At 36.8% G+C, this 19,556-nt stretch overlaps 1 protein-coding gene across 1 annotated transcript in view; it reads left to right on the forward strand.

The window, feature by feature from the left end:
- The first annotated feature begins 410 nt into the window (after window positions 1-410).
- CCDC73 (coiled-coil domain containing 73) overlaps window positions 411-19,556 on the forward strand; it is a 72,521-nt gene continuing 53,375 nt past the window's right edge. Inside the window, exons 1-2 of the mRNA XM_059473735.1 lie at window positions 411-454; window positions 10,804-10,959. Of these exons, the coding sequence (XP_059329718.1) occupies window positions 10,945-10,959 (15 nt within the window). The 5' untranslated portion in view covers window positions 411-454; window positions 10,804-10,944. The remainder of the gene's footprint in view (window positions 455-10,803; window positions 10,960-19,556) is intronic.

Below are 19,556 nucleotides of genomic sequence, written 5' to 3' on the forward strand. Positions count from 1 at the left end.
GTTAAAGGACTGAGACTGATGGATCAGCCCCATGCAACCTCTCTGCTGGCTCTCACCCCTGCTCTGAAGGTGGAGGAGCAATGCAGCAGCAGAACTCTGCTGGGAGAGGCCCTCCGAGCTTTAACACTCACCAGTGGTTACCCAAATGCTTCTGACTGTGCAGCTTTTAGCAAAAAATTTGTGTCTTCTGCCTGTGTGTGCATGGGTGCTTGTGGAGGTTTTTGAAAACCAGGATAGCTTATTTATTACTGAGATGTAACAAAAAAAAAAAAAAAAAAAAAAAAAAGTTGTTATACACTGGTTAAACAGGACAGTTCACATTGGTTAAACAGGACAGTGCAGTCTTTTGCCTTGGCAGAGATTGTAGCTTTCTCCTGTGTGCCCCTCTGAGCTCAGACCGAGTTTCCAGGTCTGTGATTTTGGCAGTGAATCCTCACTCAGGGTGGCTGTGCAGGTAAACGGATGTGTGAGAACTTATGCAGTAGGTAATGACTAGAAGCGTGCCTGAGCTCTGGTTTGCTGTGAAATCACAGAAAAGGAAATGACAAGTAAAAAGCAGTGCTGAGGTTAAATAGAATATTTCCCGTGTATACGCAGTTTTTAGCATGGCAGAGCTGTAAGTTCCTTTTGCATATAACTTGCTATTTGTGAAGTATTTTTTCAGGTAAAATAACTTTGATTAGCAAGCTGTGTAATGAAGGTGCTCAAAAGGATGGAGCCATCAATTAAGATATTACTTTCATCAACATTTCCAGATAAATACTAGTATACAGTGTAATAGAGGCATAATTAAAAATATTTGGAGAGGTGGAAAATAGGAAATTAATTTACATCACTTGTTTTTAACATTGGGTAAATATACAATTAATGTTTCTAAAATATTTGCCATACTAACTACTACATTTATTTACCTGTATTTTAGAACTTCGCTTGGTTGGTAAAATATTGTTGGAGAAATTAAATATGGTGCTGTTGATTTGAACCAGGACTGTGTATCCCTCACAAAAGGAAGATGGTACCAATCTATGTTGATGCACTGATCATTTGATTTTGAATAGCCTGATTATTTTGCTGCAAATAAATAGTGGTGTGTTCATTTTTACTATTCAGGTATTCATTTCAGCATAGCAAAGAATAATATGCTTTACTGATTTTTGATGAAGAGGACTTTGGATGTAAGTATGTCCTATCATAATTCAAGTAATAAGTTTCTTACTGTTCAGTTTCTCATGCAGTTTTTATCAGTTGATCTGATAATGAAAAAACATGAATGTGTAATTAAGAATTACAAATCCTCTTATCAAGGATATGTGGAGTTGTGCGTATCTGGTCTGTTCTTTCCAATGGTTTATTATTTGATATCCTGAATCATACGGTATAGATTTGTCCTTTACACAAAACTGCTTTAAGTTCTGTTTTTGTTAACTAAATGTCTGTCTGGGCAGCTTGATTTTGGAGTAATGACTTTTTTCTAAAGGTAATTGAATGTAACAGATTTTAACTATAAATTTCCTACAGTTAACATCAAAGGGCTTTGACTGTCATATTTAGGAATAAGCATGTCAAGAATCAAGTGAACCATATCAGTATCTTGGAGAAATCTGGTATCCCATTCCAACAGTACATGCAGGAGGGAAGGGTTTTCCTAGATCAGGCCATATTTGAAAAAACTTCTTTTTTGGGTACTTCCTGGTGTCCTTTACAACTTCCTGTAGAAATGCATTGTTTTTCAGTTAAATTGGTTGATCTAATAAAAGATAGAATAAGTATATATATATATATATATATATATATATATAAACTTATATACAATAAGTTATTATATATTAACTTATATATAGTAAAAGATATATAATTTATTCTATATATTATATATAATATATCCTGTATATAATATATAAAACAGTCATAAACTATATATAGTTTATTATATACAGCATATATAATAAAATATATAATAAGTAGTATATGAGTATATCTAATAAAATACTAATAAGTTTTATATATATATATAGTCTTTGACAAATCTATCATCAAGTAAATCTTTATTGGAACCAGCATTACTTTTTTAATGATGTTATAGTAGTATTTTTAAATATGCCTCAGATTCAGATACACAAATAATTTCATTTTTAGCTATTGCTTCATCCCCACAAGACATGATAGAATCCTTTTAAGTGTTCATCATGAGCTTCTTTACGATTAAAAATTGAATTTAGCTGATTAACTTCTGCTGAAGTTGTTGCTTTTCTCCTGCTAGTGGAGACAGAAGACTGCTAGTGATTTTCCAATTGAAAAAGTAATATTTTGGCACAAATATCCTATGGCAGTGTAGGGGGAAAAGAAACAACCATGGCAAAAAATAAGGTTTTAGTAGTAAAATTTATAGGATTTTAGGGGCAGGTTCATGTCAATGTCAGTTGTTAAGTTTCAGAATGAAACCTAAGTTTCATGCATGGTTTTTGAAAAATATTTTAGGATAGGAAAGCGTGCACATAATTTCAATATTTGTTTATTATCCACTAGGTTGTGAGATAATTTGTATTGGTCAGAAATAATCATAAACACTTGTAATAACACATAAATAACAAAAGTAATTATACATTGAAATAATAAAGTTGGCTCCTGTCATAATATTCTAACCTTTATGGCAAAGTTTTTCAATTAGAAATGCTTACAGGGGGACAGAAAAACCTTTGTATTTATTTGAGAGGGAACAGAAATGTCACCAGTGCTGAAGGGGACACAAATCCTCACTCTGATGTCAGTAATGGGCCCAGTGCTGGCAGCTCCCACTGCAGGCACTGAGAATGCTGCTCCTCTAAGAGGATTACAATTCTCCCATTAAAAATGGTCACTTGCTCAAAATTTTTTTAGATGCAGCAAGTTTAATAAGACCAAACCTTTTTTTGTTTGTTTGTTTGTTTTGTTTTGTTTTGTTTTTGCCATGAGAAAGACTATTAGGTTGTGAGACTTCTACATAGATGTCCTGATGTGAGCATTCCACAAGATGGTTTCTGGAAAACTGTCACCATAAGGTTCCTTGGAAACTACGTGCTCCCAAATATATGGGAGCATACAAATACAGGGTAAATCCAGATACAGGGTAAAAAAAAAAAAAAAAAAAAAAATTCACCTGCTATGAGCAGGATGAAAGTCTGCTTCTGGCTTTTCTTGGTACAGTTTTGTTGTGTTTTGGTGAGCTACGTTTCGATTGCTGAAAGGAGCCCAGTTGGGTTTGGTGTTTAAGGTCACCGGGCAGGGACAAAAGCTCTTGGCCTCATGGATGAGGGGAGGACATGAAGGAGCTGGGGCCAGGCTCTCTGCCCAGTGACAGGGCCAGAGGCAGCTGGTACAAACTGAGACACAGGAGGCTCCTTTTGAAGGTAAGGAAGCTCTTTTTTCCCCCTTTTTTTAACTGGATGTTGGAACCCTGGTTACTGAGAATTTCAGGGTTTCTGTGCTGACAGGAGATCACTGCATTGACCTGAGGCTGTGGAGAAGCTTCCAAAAGGGAATGACAGAACTGGGATTGTGGGTGTGGAGTTTGAATAGAAGCGTGTGATATCACAGGGGGGAAAACTTAAGAGTTTAAGGGTTTAGAATACAGTAATGTATATAAAGCAAGATGGAGTTTTGGGGTGGAGGCTGGTCCTTCTTCACTTTCTCCTCCTTGGGTTTGGGTGGTTTTGTGTAATTGGATAAAACATCCACATTGTGGGCATGGGTCGTTGGTTATTGGGTTAAAAGTAAAGATAATTTAGGTGTCATTTCTTAATTGGACAGTTTATCCTTAAAAGGTCTTTTAGAGAGAGAGATACAGCTCTATTTTTAGTTTGTTGGAGTGAAGTTGTGTAGAACTCACAGTTTGTGAGACTGTAGAATAAGAACTCATAAACATCTGAGTCCCAATAATAAATACCATCTCACAAGTTCAATCCTGACCCTGGCAAAAAGAAATTGAGCTCCACAACTGGGCCCTGGCACAGGGTGCCCAGAGAGGTTTTGGGGTCTCTGTCCATGGGAGATTTGCAAAGCTGGCAGCAGTGTCCCTGCCAGGGGTGGGAGGCACTCGGTGACTGACCCCCTGCCAGCCTCACCATCCCCTGCTTCTGTGATACTGGCTTCCAGCAGAGCCCAAGCCCTGATGTTTCCTCTTGATCTCAACTTTCTGAGCTCTGGGATTTCTATTTAGCTCCTTAGCTGTTTCTGTTGTGTTCCTTGATTTATCTCAATAACCCATTTCTCTGTGGAGTTGGGATCTTGGACTTCACAGGTTTCCTTTCCTGACTCTCAGCAGAGGGAGCTGCGTGGTGGCCTCTCAGCTTTCTCCTGCAGCATTTTCATTTAAAATTTGGAATGTCCCTGCTGACGATCTGTTATCAAAGCAGGGTAGACAAAGCTATGTCTTGGAAAGGTTTCATTTCCTAACAAAATGGAGCTTGTGGGTTGTTTGCAGGTGAAGTGATGTAGCAGCACATTGGCAGCTTTGGGTGTGTTTTAATCCCGCTCAGCTGCAGCAGCAGTGCAGCTTCTGATGTGCACTAATGCAGAAGATACTGATGTTTCCATCATGCTTGGCATTTACTGCCGTGGCTGTGGGGATCTATTTGTAAACTTAGTGTTTGTTGCTGTGATACAGGAAGTTTCTGTTTGGTATGGATTCGGTTGTGATTGTGGGAGAGTTGCTTGAGGACTTACAGTGAAAGAGGGATTTTAAAGTTTTTGTTAGATAAGTTGAATTTTCAAGATTACATATTTGCAGTGGTGCAGAAGACAACTTTAACTGAGAGAGGTGCTTTTATCTAAGCACATGGAATGGTTATTAGGGTTGATAATAGATCACATTTTTACTGTTTTTGATGTACTTTTCCCTGCATATTGCACTGTTTTTTTAATATTGATTTGTATTGATTACAGTTTCTGGAAAATGACCAAGGACATTACACCCATATAAAAAGTAAAGTGAATATTACTGATTTTGAAGAAGTAATCAAACAAAAGTTTTGGTGGTTTTAGTCCAAATGAGAGAATTCCACATGTGTGAGGCAAAGCCAGCTCTGTTGAGGATGAAGTCATTCTTTGCTGTCTTGTAAAATCTGGTTCTAAAAACACTTGTAGACTAGACAGAAGTTTTTCTGAAAAATGTTATTAAGATCAGTGATGAAAAGCTGCCTAAATAGTCTCTCTGCCTAAGAAAATATGCAGAAAATTTAGTTCAGCAGTCTCCCTGTGGAGAGTGTTCCAGCAAGGAGTAGTGGTACAAAGTCTGTCTCTCTTTGCTTTATGGATCCCTCCTTGTTTCCAGCAAATTTTAGCTAGTTTTACAGTTTAGTTTAATTTTAGTGACTGCATCTCAGATGTTTTATACAATTCTTGATGTTTCTATCAAAGGCAAAATATTTCACAGTTTCACAGTGGATGCCAAACTCTAATGCTTATGTTCTTGGGAACATAATCTGTGTTTTTCATGTTGTCACGTTCATACAAAGCTATTGGTGTGTGTTAGAGAAGGTTCCTGAGCCCTGGCTCAAGATGGTTTGAGGACGCTTTCTATAAAATCCTTTATTTCATTTTCTTTTTTTCCTTTTTGTCTGGAGATTGCAGAGTTGAACATGAAAAGTCTTCTGGAGTTTCCTTGCTTCTGGATCTTGGAGAGCAATTTTTTTTTTAAATTTAAAAAGATGTCTTGGAAGAAGGGACTTAATATGGTGGGTTTGGCTGTGCCTGTAACAGAAGGGATTTGTGTGACATGGAGGATGGCAGGGCCTTCAACAGCCTCCTCCATAAATGCATGAGGCAATTAAAACAGCAACAAATAATTGGGAGAGGCTCCAATCTTTCACATTGGAAGGAGTTTCCACGACAGAAGGGGCCATCTTAATTGTGGTGTGGCTCACACACCAGAATCTTTTCTTCTCTAAGGAACAGGGGTTTTGGTGATGTTTCTTTGATTATTTCACCACTGTCTCATTTCCTCAGGTATTTGAGATTTTGTCTGCTATTTAATTTTTATCCAGACTTCCTTTGTTGTGTTTGCTCATGCTCCCCTAAAAAGGAGCTAGAATTGAAATGCTTTTCATCTCTATGCATTAATATTACATTGTTTCTCTGGACAAAGATGAATTTTATTTTGTCAATTATTATTAACCTATTAATGACGATGCTCTCAGTATTTTTCCTTAACAAGCTAGTGATCAAGCAGTAAATTGCATAAACAAGTGAATCACTTGTTCTGCCTCTTTCTCCCAGGTGCATTTTGCAAGTTTGTGATTGGCAGTTGTCAAAGAGCTGAGCTATTCCAGTGGAATGGGTTAAACAGGAAGGTTGAATCATGGTGTGTGAATGTTTTTGAGACAGTCTTGCTTTTGTTCAACATAAATCTTGCATATTTAATCCCTATACTCTGTGTCCATTATTAAGATGTTGTTTGTTTTACTAAACAAACAAGTGCTTCCTGTTAACTTCTAGTGAGGACATCAGCTGAATTTCCCCACATTGTTTAATTATTTACTGTATCCTACTTTTTCTTTTCATACCAAGAGTTTGGGTTTGTAGTGACTGCAGTTCAATTTCAGAAATGAAAGTCTTCTGATTTATTTCTTAGATTCTTCTCTAAGAAAAGAATAATACAGTCAATGATGTAAAAGATGGTAGAAGTTGAAAAGTTGACAGTTTGAGTTTGAAAATAAAAAATGAAATTTAAATAACTTGTGTGTTGAAAGAGTTTTGGGCATGTTTATTTATTTGTGTAGGGAGACAGAGGCCCCATGCAGTAGGACACACTTTTAATTGTCATTGAACAAGGGATGGGAAATCCTGTTCTCTGTTAAATGCTTTTAGGGCACACAAGAATAATTAAGGTTTAGGATTCTGTTAGGAATTTTCTTGCTCTTTTGAGCCTCTAGGCCACAAGTACATGAAGGATGTGATGGTTTTAAAGGCAGGGCAAATTTGACTTTCCTTTATAAGCTCTTAGATTCTGCTGTGGTGGAATTACCATTGTCATCAGTAGTTTGGGTTTTGTCCCCAAAGCTGAACTGTCCAAGTTCTCTAGAAAAAAGCTTATGGTTTACTTTTTTGTATAAGAAAGATGTTACAAAAACGATTATATCAATTATGCAAGGGAAGGCTAAATAACATTACTACTGGAATAAGGTCACTTTGAGGTTAATTTTGCACAAAAGAGTACAAATAAAAGGAAATTATGATGCCATGGTGTAAGCACACCACAAGAAATACATTTACAATACAAACAGATATAAAAACTGCAGGTGTAGGAAGTAAAGTGAGCAAATTTTGGAAGCTCTGTAAATTCCTTCAAGAACCAACACACACAGGAAGGCACCTCAAGGCACTTTGCCTCAACTTCAAGCTAGGTGGGTGATGCTTTTAAAAACTCTGGTTTCCTGTAAAAGCAATCTAAACCTTTTTTTATGAATACATCTGTGTTGGAAAGAATAGACACTGAAGTGCACGATGAAACCTGCAAGAACATAGGAACAAAAATGATACAGAGTAGGAAGCCAGGAAGATTATAAAATTACTCTTATTATAAAAAGACTTTTCAGATGATTTTCTTCTATAAATATCTTTATTACACACAGGGTGATCTGGTTTTTTCAGGGTTTTTTTCGACATCAGAAAGTGAAACAATATAAAATGACCACGTGCTACCAAACTGCTACGAAAACGTCTGTTTAGGATTAATTTAGAGAATTCTTTCAACCAAAAAGTATGTGTACATATTTATCACTTTAATAAAGATATATTCAATTAATTTTGAAAACCAGAGTAGAAAATTAATTTCCCTCCCACAGTCTTAATGAAGAAATAAAGGAACTAATTTCCCCTTGCTGTTAGAGGGGTAATCCACTCCTTCACATATTAAGAAATTAATGTAACGCATCCAGTCAGCCAAAGAGTCTCTGATTCTTCCCCTCCCCCAATCTCTTACACCAGCTTATTTTGTGCAACACAAAATTATGAAAAACAAAATTAGAAGAGACTCAAATCCTTTTAAGTATTTCAGATTTCATTAAATTCTAATTTTAGAGCTGTTGCTATTTCCAGGAATATCATCCCTTGACTTTGATGGTGTTTGCTAGTTTTGGGGTTTTTTTAAGAGAAAAAGAAGAAATTTTGTTTATAAAATAAGTGTATACATTTAAAAATATAAAACAATTTATTATTGTTTATAATAACAATAAATATTTTTAAAAACCCATACCTAATCTTTAAAAAATGCCAGAAAAATATTAAGGAAGTATTGTGATGGGCTTTATATGCCTTTGTAGCATTTGTGGGGTTTTATGTGATCAAAAAGTCATCCTTTTTATTTGAACTAAATACAGCAGAAATGTATTTTCTTATGTTTATTTAATTTATTAAAAATCTGATACCATTTTGTACTTCTAGGAATATTTATAACTGAAAAACAGAGTTTTATAACTGAAAAACAGGTCAAGATGTTATTTTAAGGAATTGGACATAGGTAGTTGAGAGATAAATGTTCAGAATTATGTTCTTAAGGCAGATTTTTGACCCACATAAGCAGCTTTATTTCTTTATTTATTAAATGACTCTTCCTGCACAAGTGAGAGTGTGACAGCAGTTTATGTCCTTAATGTAAGAAAACCACGAGGTGATGTAAATGTTCCTTTAAGGAGACAGTTCTCATTAAAAAAAATTAGTTTTGAAACTTGTCACTTGTAGCAGGCATTTTGGGGGGGGTTAATCTTTTTTTGATTGTGAGCAGTGTTCAGTGAAGCAGCTCATTGTGTACACAGCTTGTGAATAGCATCATTGATAGCAAAAAGCTACGGGGTAAGTATACATTTAATTGATTTCTTGATCAGGAATGCTTCTGCAACAGGCAGAACAATGGAGCTTTATTACTGCTTGGATGGTTGATGTGAATGTGATGGAATAATTCAGAAAATGGGGAGATGTCCAGAGCAAGAAGCTCTGAAAATACAGCTGCCCTAAGGAGAGCTAACACGTGAAGCTTCTTGGGAGCAACTGAGACCACAGAAACTGAAATTCGATTTATAAATCAAAGATAAGAGTCCATAAACATGTTTTTGGTGTGTAGGGATGATGGAAATAAACAAAATTCCCTCTTTGCATTCCTTTCCCCACCCCTCAGTTCAAGAAAAAGTAACGAAAACAGCGCAGGAAGACCTAAGGACACATTTAACATGGGAGGAAGAGATAAGTATTTATTCTCTTCATGAAGGGAATATTTTATTTTTCTTCCATATCATGTGCAACACAATGTCACAGTTGTTATCTTTTATTATCTATAAAAGCCGTTGTCTGCAACAGGAGAGGAGCAGTCTTTCTTTCAGGGCTGTATTCCTGGTTTTTCTGTTATCATTTTGATATTTGTATGCAGCTATATGAATTATTTTCGAAAATGAATCCCAGTGATAAGTTCTTTTAATATTCGTGGTAGATCTCATTCACAGTATTTCAATTGGAAAGTATTTCAGTATTTTCTTCTACAGATATCTTTCTCATAAACTCATTTTACTTAGTCAAAAACCATCACAAAAAAACCTGATGCTGAATTAAGAAGCAACAGTCTAAATGCAGTACTTAATAATTTGGAAGAACATAGCAAAATTTTTTTGGGACAAAAAACTCTGTTGGAGTTCTGAGAGCTCAACACAAAAAAGGTGAAAGGCTGAAGAACTTCCTGCAGTCCATCTGTAATGGGATTTTCCTTTCGGATGCCTGGTCTGATCCTATTAAAGACATACAGAAAAATTATTATGAATTATTATTATTATTAATGGAAAATATTCCATTATTAATGGAAAAATAAAACAGTTTTGTAAATGCAAGCCAAATAGGAGGACTGTTTCCATTTTCTCACTTGGATATCTTCACCATCTCTAAATGCTTGAATAACACATTAAGGCAAGCTCAGCATTAAATACCATCTCAGTATGGCTTTTTCCCCCCTCAGTTATATGTGAAACTCCTATTGCAGCATAACTTCAAGAATGTGGAAATAATAACATATAAAGTTTGGAATTGTATCTGGTTGTTACTAAACTAAACAAAAAAAGTACCAGTTGTATTAGCTGCAAGAATTTGTGCTTCCATTCTCTAATTTAAAAATAACTTCAAGTGAAAATACTAAGTTAATGTTTTCTTTGGTCAACTATGTTCAAATTACCCCAGAGTTATGTTTGTACATAAGGAACTTTAAAGCAAACCAGCAAACTCAATTAATGCAGTATAAGCTGTTATAACTGTAAATACTGCTTCCTAGAAATAGGATTTGGTGGACTCCAAAATTGCTAAATAAATCTCATGTTATTGTTGTATGAAGTATCACAACAATGATGCTGTTGGGTTTAAGTATAAATTAATTGAATTTTGGTTAAATTTAGCAATAACATTTTGCTGAGAGAGAAATTTATTGACACATAGCATTTGGTTGGCATGTTTCACTATCAAGTATACATTCTGATTAAAAATGGGGATATGATCTAAAACAGTTATTTACAATAAAGATGGACACAGATTTGCGATGACATCTGAAGATTTTAAAATGAACTTGTTTTTTCCTCAAAAAAGGGATTTTTTTTTTCTTTGTTAGCATACACTTGCATGATTAATATTTAGAATTCGTGATGAAAACCATTAGAGGGATGACGAAGGTTTGCTTGGTGTGTTGATCTCCTTACAGTGCCAAGTGTATTTTGAGGATTGGAGTGCTGTGCTGAGTCACAAACATCACAATTTCCAGCGGCTGCTGCAGCCAATATGTGTTTCTTTTGTGAATTTCAGCCCTCTGCTCCAGCTGTGGCCTTGGCAGGAATAAGTCTCGTGCTGCTGGTGACAGTCCAAATTCCATCCCTGTCTGGGAGATCCAGATCACCATTTCAAGCCTTCTGCAGAGGAATGCTTTTCTGACCTGTGCTTTGGAAAATGGTTTGTTTCCAGGTATGGTTGTGGCAAATGATTATTTCAGGCTCTGCCAAGTAAATCTCAGGATTTCAGGGGGAAAAAAGGCAATGCATAAAGTGTGATTTATTTGTGACATGAAATATGCATATTTATTTGCTGTGGATTTTACTGAAAGACACTGCCAACATAAAACTTGGGCAAATGATGCTTTTGTGTTGTTGATTACCATAATCCAGTGAAATACCATCTTAAAATAAAATAAAAAAAAAAAAACACCTTCTTAAATAAAACCCAACTTTTTGTACATTTATATTTGAATTTTAGCACAGAGAGGAAAAGAAGTAAAAAGGTTTCCTGTATTGCCTTCAAATTTGTGTTTATTTTTCTTTAAAACAGCATACGTATTTTTGCAAGTCAGCTCTATTCTCTATTGTCCAGGAAATGAAATAATTGCTGGAAACCTATTTATTTCTCAGGTTCTTTATCCTACTTATTTTTGGTTCTTTCAAGTTCCATCCAGCAAAATTAATGGATCCTAACAACCATTTATTAGATAATTTCACCTTGCATTCCATGTTAAATATAAATCCTTGATAAGTCCCTGCATAACTTTTCATTATAGCTCTTATTTTCACATTATACTTCTTCTCTTATGCCTTGCCTGACTTGCAGTACTTTGTATCCTCTTTTTTCCTCCTATGTCTAGGCCTTCTTGCTTGCAGCTTTTCAGTGTTGATTTATTAATGGTATGTTGATAATTATAATAATGAATGTTAAGTTTATAGTAATGAATGTTAAGTTATTCTCAATTTTTGCATAGTTTGAGAGCTATTTAGCTGGTAAAGTCATAAGCTGACACTATGGTAACAACTAGCAGCATACAATTTGGAAATTGTTCTGAATGAAGCTTTAAGTTATTGTGGTGTTTCAATATATAGTGTTATTTTAAAAAGCTGGATTTAATATTTTGAGTTTTAATTCTCTTAGCATTTTCTGTGAATGTTGCAAAGCAGAGTTCAACAAACCATTCTGAGAATATTCCTTCGGTATTCTGTGTTGATGATGCTGCTCAGCCAAGAATACAAAGCTTTAATGACAAATTATTTGGACTAAGAGTACAGTTCTGAGCATCATCATCATTCTGCTTATCATTTTAATAATGTTCTTTCAGATAACCCATTCAAAATATGTCTTTTACAGCTAGAGTGTTTTGGAAATGTTGATTTTGTTACAAAGCATTTTCTTTACCACCTGTATTCCAGCAAAGTTGGGCTGTTTTCCGCCCAAAACTCAAATCACCTTCTCCTCAGTGTTGTGCGCATTTTAACCAGCCATCAAATTGAACAACATTGTCATGGCTTAAACAGCGTCAAATAGGCAAATTTAATGTATTATGTCAAAAAACCTGAACCCCAAAACAAACCAACAAATGTCTGGGAAAAAGTAAAACAAACTTGCGGCAAAATATTCATCTGCTCACAACTGTGTAGTGGGACGTGTGAGATGAGAAAAGTGTCCGGTATGACTTGAAAACCAAGCGGTGTCCTGGCTTCCGTACACTTTAAAAGGCATTGACGCGGTGTCAGCAGAGGGCAGAGCGGGGGATTTGAGGGCAGAGCGGGGGATTTGAGGGCAGAGCGGGGGATTTGAGGGATTTTAACCTCGATGCTTTGTGAGCGTGCCCATCGCGAGCCCCTCACGGTGCCCGTCCCGCTGCTGCGCTCCCTCGGGGCACCAAGCGCGGCCACCCCCGGCCTTGGGAAAGAGGCGGGGGTTTGCAATTCCGGCTCTGTCTGGCAGATTTGAGCCTAGACGGGGCAGGGTGAGGCGTGCAGCTCTGATTTTCCTGGAACACGGTGGAATCGGTGTCACACGGAGCCGCCGCGCTGCCTGTGCCGTGCCCCGCCGGGCCCTGAGGGCAGCGCGGAGGTTCCGCTGCAGCCGCGGCTGCTGCCCACAGTGCGGGGCAAGGGCTCGGTGCTGGTGCTGCTGGAGAACAACCATCCTACCTGGAACTGGAGAAAACAAGGTGTGTGTAGTTTTATGTCTTCTTTTGTAGTTTTTTTTGGTCTTTTTTGGAAAAATAAAAAGCCGTTTTCCAGCTGGGCCTGGGCGGCCGCAGCGCTTTTAATATCTTGGGCCTGCCCCGAAGAGAGCAGAGAGCGGTGGCTTCCCTTGATTTTAATATATAGGGATTAATGTCTTGCTTTTTATAAGGATTGTTTATGCCGTGCCCCATCCAGAGTGTGGAAATACTGCTTGAATTTAGCCACGCTTACCTGGGCATATGGTCAATTTCATCCTGTGAGAAAAGACGTGAACACCTGGGACAGTCGGTCAGGGCTGGGGCAATATTTGTTTTCTCTAAAAAAAACCCCAACTAAATGTGTAGACAACGCTAGAGCTTTGAGCAGCAAAATTAAGGAAGTTTTAATTTGTCATTCACGTAAGAATTAGAACAAATAGAGAAGACATCCACATGTACTGAGGATTTCTAGTGAGATCTCATTCGTATATTTCAAGGCGAACGTGAAAGAGAGCTCTGAAAGTACCACGTTCAGGATATTTGTGTTATCCTCAAAGTGTTGCTGTTTTTTTTCTTTCTTCTGCCTTTTGCATTCAAGTTTTTCTCACAATGAAATGTAATTATGCTCTTCTAATGCATTCTTACCGAAAGTCCATGCGTCCTGCCTTCTGTACCTGTTGATGGTGTATCAGGCTGGGCACCCAAAGAGGGAGGAGGACTCCTGCCCTGCTCTCTGATATTCTGGGGTTTGGGGGATCTGTGGCATGGAGAGGAGACGTGAAAGGTTGTGTTCTGCTGCAAGGCTGCTCCTTGCCTTCTCCTGCCATTCCTGTCCTCCTGCGGGAGCTGTTCCAAACCTGCTGCTGCAGGGACGTTCTTACTCTAACCTGCAGACACAAACAAGTAGGACATTTTTCCCATGATGAGAGTCGATTTTTTTTGTCACTAATATTGACATTATCTATAATGCCCAGGCAGCAATGAAACAGTGTTCATACATTATGCCCCACTGAGATAACAACATAATTCCTTCTGAAGCTTTATCATACGAATACCACATAAATACCAACACCACATAAATACCAATACCACATAAATACCAATAGCAATGTTGGTATAAGTTGTGCTGAGGAATGGTTTGTGGAGCAAACAGTAATACTTGTCAGACACATTTAAAGGAAGAGAGAAGATAAAAAAAAAAAAGGAAACAAGCCAGCCTTCAGGGAAATCAGTGTTTTCTGGATATCAAGTAGATATCCTCAAAATGTTCGAAACGGGTTAAATATCAGTAGTGCCTGAACTTGCTGACACAGCACAAATATGTTAATTGCTGATGCACTATATTGCACTATATTGCACTATATTGCACTATATTGCACTATATCATATATACTATATATTTTATTTTTATATTTTATTTTTATATTTAATATATAATATTTTATATTCATATCATATCGATCCCTTACTCGGTGGTACTAATTATTTAATTGTTTACACTTGGTAGAGGTATTGCACCCCCTGTCACTACAAACAAGCAGCAGCTTGGAGTGCTCCTTGAACACAAGCCCTCTTTTTGCAGAGAGCACTGCTGCCGGACAGGCAATTTAGATGGAGCTCTCAGTGGCTTCGTCTTGCACTGATTTATTTTTTTTGGAGAACATTTCGGTTTTCATTCCGTGCAGCGCACCCAGGACAGCGCAGTTCGGGTGGATGTCGACTAGGTGGCAGCATGGTGTTTGGAACGGACACAAACTGCTTTTCGGCTCGCTAAAACACCCCTGCTTTCATCCTGTGCCCGTAAAATTTGACTAAACCTGACTTCTGTCAATCCCTTCGTGTCTCTACACTAATAGCTAAGAGGATGCTGCCTAAATACTAAAAATATTAGGGTGGAAAGGCCAGGGAGGAGAATTTAATCCCACAGACAAACATGCTGGAAGCAGAAAACAGTTTTTGTTTTCTGTTTATGGTTTCCTCTTTTAATTTGAGCTGAAAGGAGTAAAGATCTCTTTTGCTAGTTTATTACTAGCAAAATATAGAAATATATTAAATATTTAAATATAGTATTACTATTACTAAATATTATAATGTTTATATATAATAATATAAATATTACTAAATATAATTTACTTGTGGTTGAAAAAATCTTCAATTATTATTTGTGGTCTTACTGTAGTAATGCCCTATAAAATAACAAATGCAGTAATTAGTTTTGGTTACAGAAAGTAAGGATCCTGATAATATATATCTGTGTTGGTTCTACTAACCAAATTATATGATATGGAAACTTAATCACCTGGTTTTGGAACATGCTGGCCAGCTTGTGAAAGATTATATGTTTTCATCAAAAGAATTCAGATTGCTGAAGGCAGCCTCTTGTAGTGGGGGCAAAAATCCCAAGCAATGTAAGCTCCAGTTTTTTAAATTGCATCCAGAATTCAACAGGCAGCTACCACAGACCAACTGAAAAAATTCTTTAAAACTTCACCCTTCAATTACATTTGCTCTGTATTTGATGGGAGTCATCTTTACTGCATTATGATCACAGAAGCTGATTTGGAGTCGTGCAATAATTTCTTGGAGCCCCCGTTATCACATCAACATGAAGTATTGCAGGTTGAATAAAAAAGGGCTCTCAGAGGGACTTTCCCATATGCTTTCTGGGTCATCAGTTTGCTCTTCTCAGGAATGTGTTGTTCAGCTTTCCTGGTTTTTGTGAGTGTGGTTTTTTTTTTTTCTTAATTCACATGTTGAAACAGAGCTGGAAATGTGGAGGAGAAAAAAAAAAAGAAAAAAAATGTTTAAAATCCACTTAAAACCATCTAGGGAATCAAGAAAAGCAAAACAACCAACCAAGGCCCATTGCTTCTTGACAAAGAAAATCTGAGGGTTCTGGCAGCTGAGAGTTCTTTGTTTAGTGCTTTTCCTGCTGTTCTGCTAAAATCTGAAGCTTTGAAAAGCATTATGGCATCCAGCAGATTGTTTGAGCAGATTGTTTCAGAATCTTCTGTCAGCAAAGATTCCAAAGCAGCTTTTCCAGGACAATTGTTTTGCTCTCTTGCCATTGTTGGTTTCCCACCCCAAAAGGACACGACACTTTCCTAGGTTTTGAGGGAGGTAACTTGAGAACAAGTGTACAGCTTCCACACTTAAAATCTTGACACTTATCTAAAAGTTAAACAAATGCTGTTGATTTTAGGCCAGAAACTGCTAGTACCAGAGATAAGGACAGTTTGATGTGACTAGGGCTGTTTTATCTTTGGAAAACAAGAAGCACGAGTATGTTCACAAATCTTTTCCTTGAATAAGATGTGAATATGTAGAATATCTCTTGTATGGAGTATACATCTGTTATTTTAGGTCTTCAGCTGCTGGAGTGGCAAACAGCACCACTTTTGCTTTCTTTACTTTGTGTTTTATACCATGTCTGTTTCAGAATTTCTGTCACAAGCCCTCTGGATGATTCTGTCCTGTGTAGTTATGGTAAGCTAATAAAAATATAAAACTCGGTATATAGGGAAGAAAATGGAAAAGGTAAATACGCCTGCTTTTTGAGAGCGTGTGCAGCACAGTAGTATTAATGCACCAGTAAAAGGCTGGAGAATGTTTTCCAGAAAATCCCTGGAGAAAGAGTCTGGTCTCCAAAGGTATTGTCCCAGCACAAATTGCACACTGCTGGTTGTGTTGTACGTGACTCTTACAGCAGAAAAAGCAACACACAATCCAAATTTGTGCTTGGGACAGGTTTAAAAATCCCCTCGTTGCAAAGTCAAGGAAGAGAATTACTGTTCACTTTAGTCCAGTAGAAGAGAGTTTTACTTGGATTTTTGTTTGTTATTGATGAGACAATGAAGTAGAAAGACCTTTTGCACAACTTGGGACAAGTGTTCTTACCTTGTGTGTGCTTATATAATGTATGAATAAAAGATGGTTCTACAGAACATTAGTATAAAACTTATAAACATTAGTATAAAATTTATAATGAAATTAGTGCAAAGCAGTCCTTTAAAATAAGAACTTTGCATTGATAATGCTACCTGATTTACTGTAAAATTTTAAAAAATAATATAATCCTCTGTTTTCAAAAGCCACAAGTCTGCCTCATCCCTCTTTCAAATGATTTTTGATTTAATAGCATCTGACTACAGAAATAAAAATACTAGGTTTTTATTGTCCTCTGGTTTTAAGTCTTTTTAAAGAGTCCACCTTGATGTTCTGTTTTTAAGAAGAGCACAATTTTTTCTAAATGAACATCACAACACTTGTGTATTGGTCGTAGCTTTTACAGTAAATTGTCTCGTAAGATTGGCAGTATATTTTTGACCACTGAGAAGTTTGGGGATATTTTGAAAAGTGATTAACTCCTAACGTTTTTGAGGACTGTGAAGGAATTTTTTTTGTCTTGTATGATTCTATAATGATTTTTAGATCATGATAATTGCAGATGACAATGAGTAAATACAATGACATTTTTAACAAAACTGTAGAAGGGCATCTTTAAAATAGAAGTTTGACAGCAGATCCGCTTTTAGGAAGGAAGAATATTTGTTAAATAGCCCTGTGTTGAATACAGAGATGTAATTTCTGGAATTGCTAGAGGTATCACTGCCTTTCTGAGAACCTGCACTCCTGTGAAAGTTTAGCTTATTTGCTTTCATTTGTATGTGTGAATGGAGCCCCTCTCAACTAATACCCGAAAGAAACGACCTCAAAGAAACAAACCAGAGACTGAAGCCAGCCCAGCTCACTGAAGAGGGTGTGTACACCCCCCCATCTGGGGTGTGCCCCTCATGATGTCACTTTTAGCCCTTTGCATCCAAAATCATCCCAAAATCACCAGCCAGTCCTGGGTGGTGGCTCTTTCATGGCTCAGATGGACTCTGGGTTTATCCAGACGGATTCTGGGCAAACCCAGGGAGCTGGTTGGCTTTGGGTGATGGCTGCTGCACACAAATTTTGCTGCTTCTCCCAACAAAGATGGTATAATTCTTGTCGGAAGATGTGGGATGGAGGAGAAAATGAAAAATAACATTTGTCTAGCGATCCCTAAATTGAAGGGTCAAACTTCAGGCAAGGTCAAACATAACTGCATGAAATATTTTTCAGTCTGTAGAATTTTAAAAATAAATAACCTTACCTACAGAAAATTTCTGGATTTTAAGTAGGAAATAAAAAGCACCAATAGTTAGAGGGAGAAAGCTGCCTTCAAAATTAATCATTATTTTTTAAAATCAAATTGAGCCCAAGAAATTTAAGACCTAGTAAAATACATGTTAGGCTACCTAAACCTTTACATACAGGTTCTTAGCAATGGTTCTTAAAAAATGTGTCTTAATCTGGTTGTCTTTTCTGTAGTTGTCTTTACCCAATTGTTTCACAGTCCACATTTGATGACACTGGGTGCCAGCAGGGTTTTTTATCATTCAGGAATCCAACCTGGCTTATGTGAGACAGACATGATGTGTGGAATCTGGAAAACAATGAACATGTTATTTTGTTTTCCCAGTTCCTTCAGGTGAGCTCTTCCTAGCAGAATGATGGAGTCTGGGCTTTTATGCTCCTTTGGTACACCTGGCTGCTTGTTTTCCAATTTCTAAACTTACATTTGAAATATAACTTCAGAAAATTGTAACAGAACTTAAGGATTTATCTCATTTTGGGGGTTTTGATATAACAATGGATTCTAGAAGGTGTGTGAACAGTATCAAAAAGACATTTCCTTGAAAAGTGAGAATGTATGTAAGTCTTACTGTTTTGTTGTTTATCAAACGGGCAGAGCCCCTAAATGTATTTCTGTCTTAAATGATCACAAGGGGTACCTTATCTGGTGTAGGGGGATGATTTACTTATTTATAATAATTACATACTGTATAAAATTCAGCCATGCTGTGCCATTTTTTGCATAAATATTTTTTAAAATATTTTCATTTAAAAGCAAAACAGTGTTTTATACTCTTCAGTTGAACATGACAAAAATCTGGATTATGCTTGTTACCCAGTAACCTCACTTGATGGTTCCACAGCAGCACTGACACCTTGACCACAGAGTAACTCAGCATATTTCGATTTAAATCCTAAACTGGATTTAACTGGATACACCTGTTTATGTAGGTGTATTAGGTATGCTCTGTGCCTGAGGAATTCATTTCAGTTGCATAAACTTTTGTACTGTTTTTCACAAATAGTCATAGAAATGTTTCTTTTTGCAGGCTGCATCTGAAGCACAGAGGTGGTACTGCTGATTCTTGTAACATTTGTGTCTGCATCTGGTGGGGATAGACATACTTTTATGGCCATCCTTTTAATAAGAAATTCTTACACTTAAGCAGGTAAACTTTGTCCATTAGTATTTTCATTCCTGAGTTTCACCAAGCACAGAATTTAATACTTATGCTTCAGTGTAATTTTTCTGGAGGCAGCATTTGCAAACATCTTAGGTTATATTGGAGCAGATATTTTGTCTCCCTGTGTGTAGGTAAGTACTGATAAACAAACAAATAAAATCAATTATTATTTATTAAGGTAGAAACAATCTCAAAAACTGGGCCAGCCTATACTGAAATGCCATAAATGACTGTGTATCTACAAAGAAACTGTTGCAAAA

The sequence above is a fragment of the Ammospiza nelsoni genome, chromosome 6, assembly GCF_027579445.1.
Source record: "Ammospiza nelsoni isolate bAmmNel1 chromosome 6, bAmmNel1.pri, whole genome shotgun sequence".
Taxonomy (NCBI): domain Eukaryota; kingdom Metazoa; phylum Chordata; class Aves; order Passeriformes; family Passerellidae; genus Ammospiza; species Ammospiza nelsoni.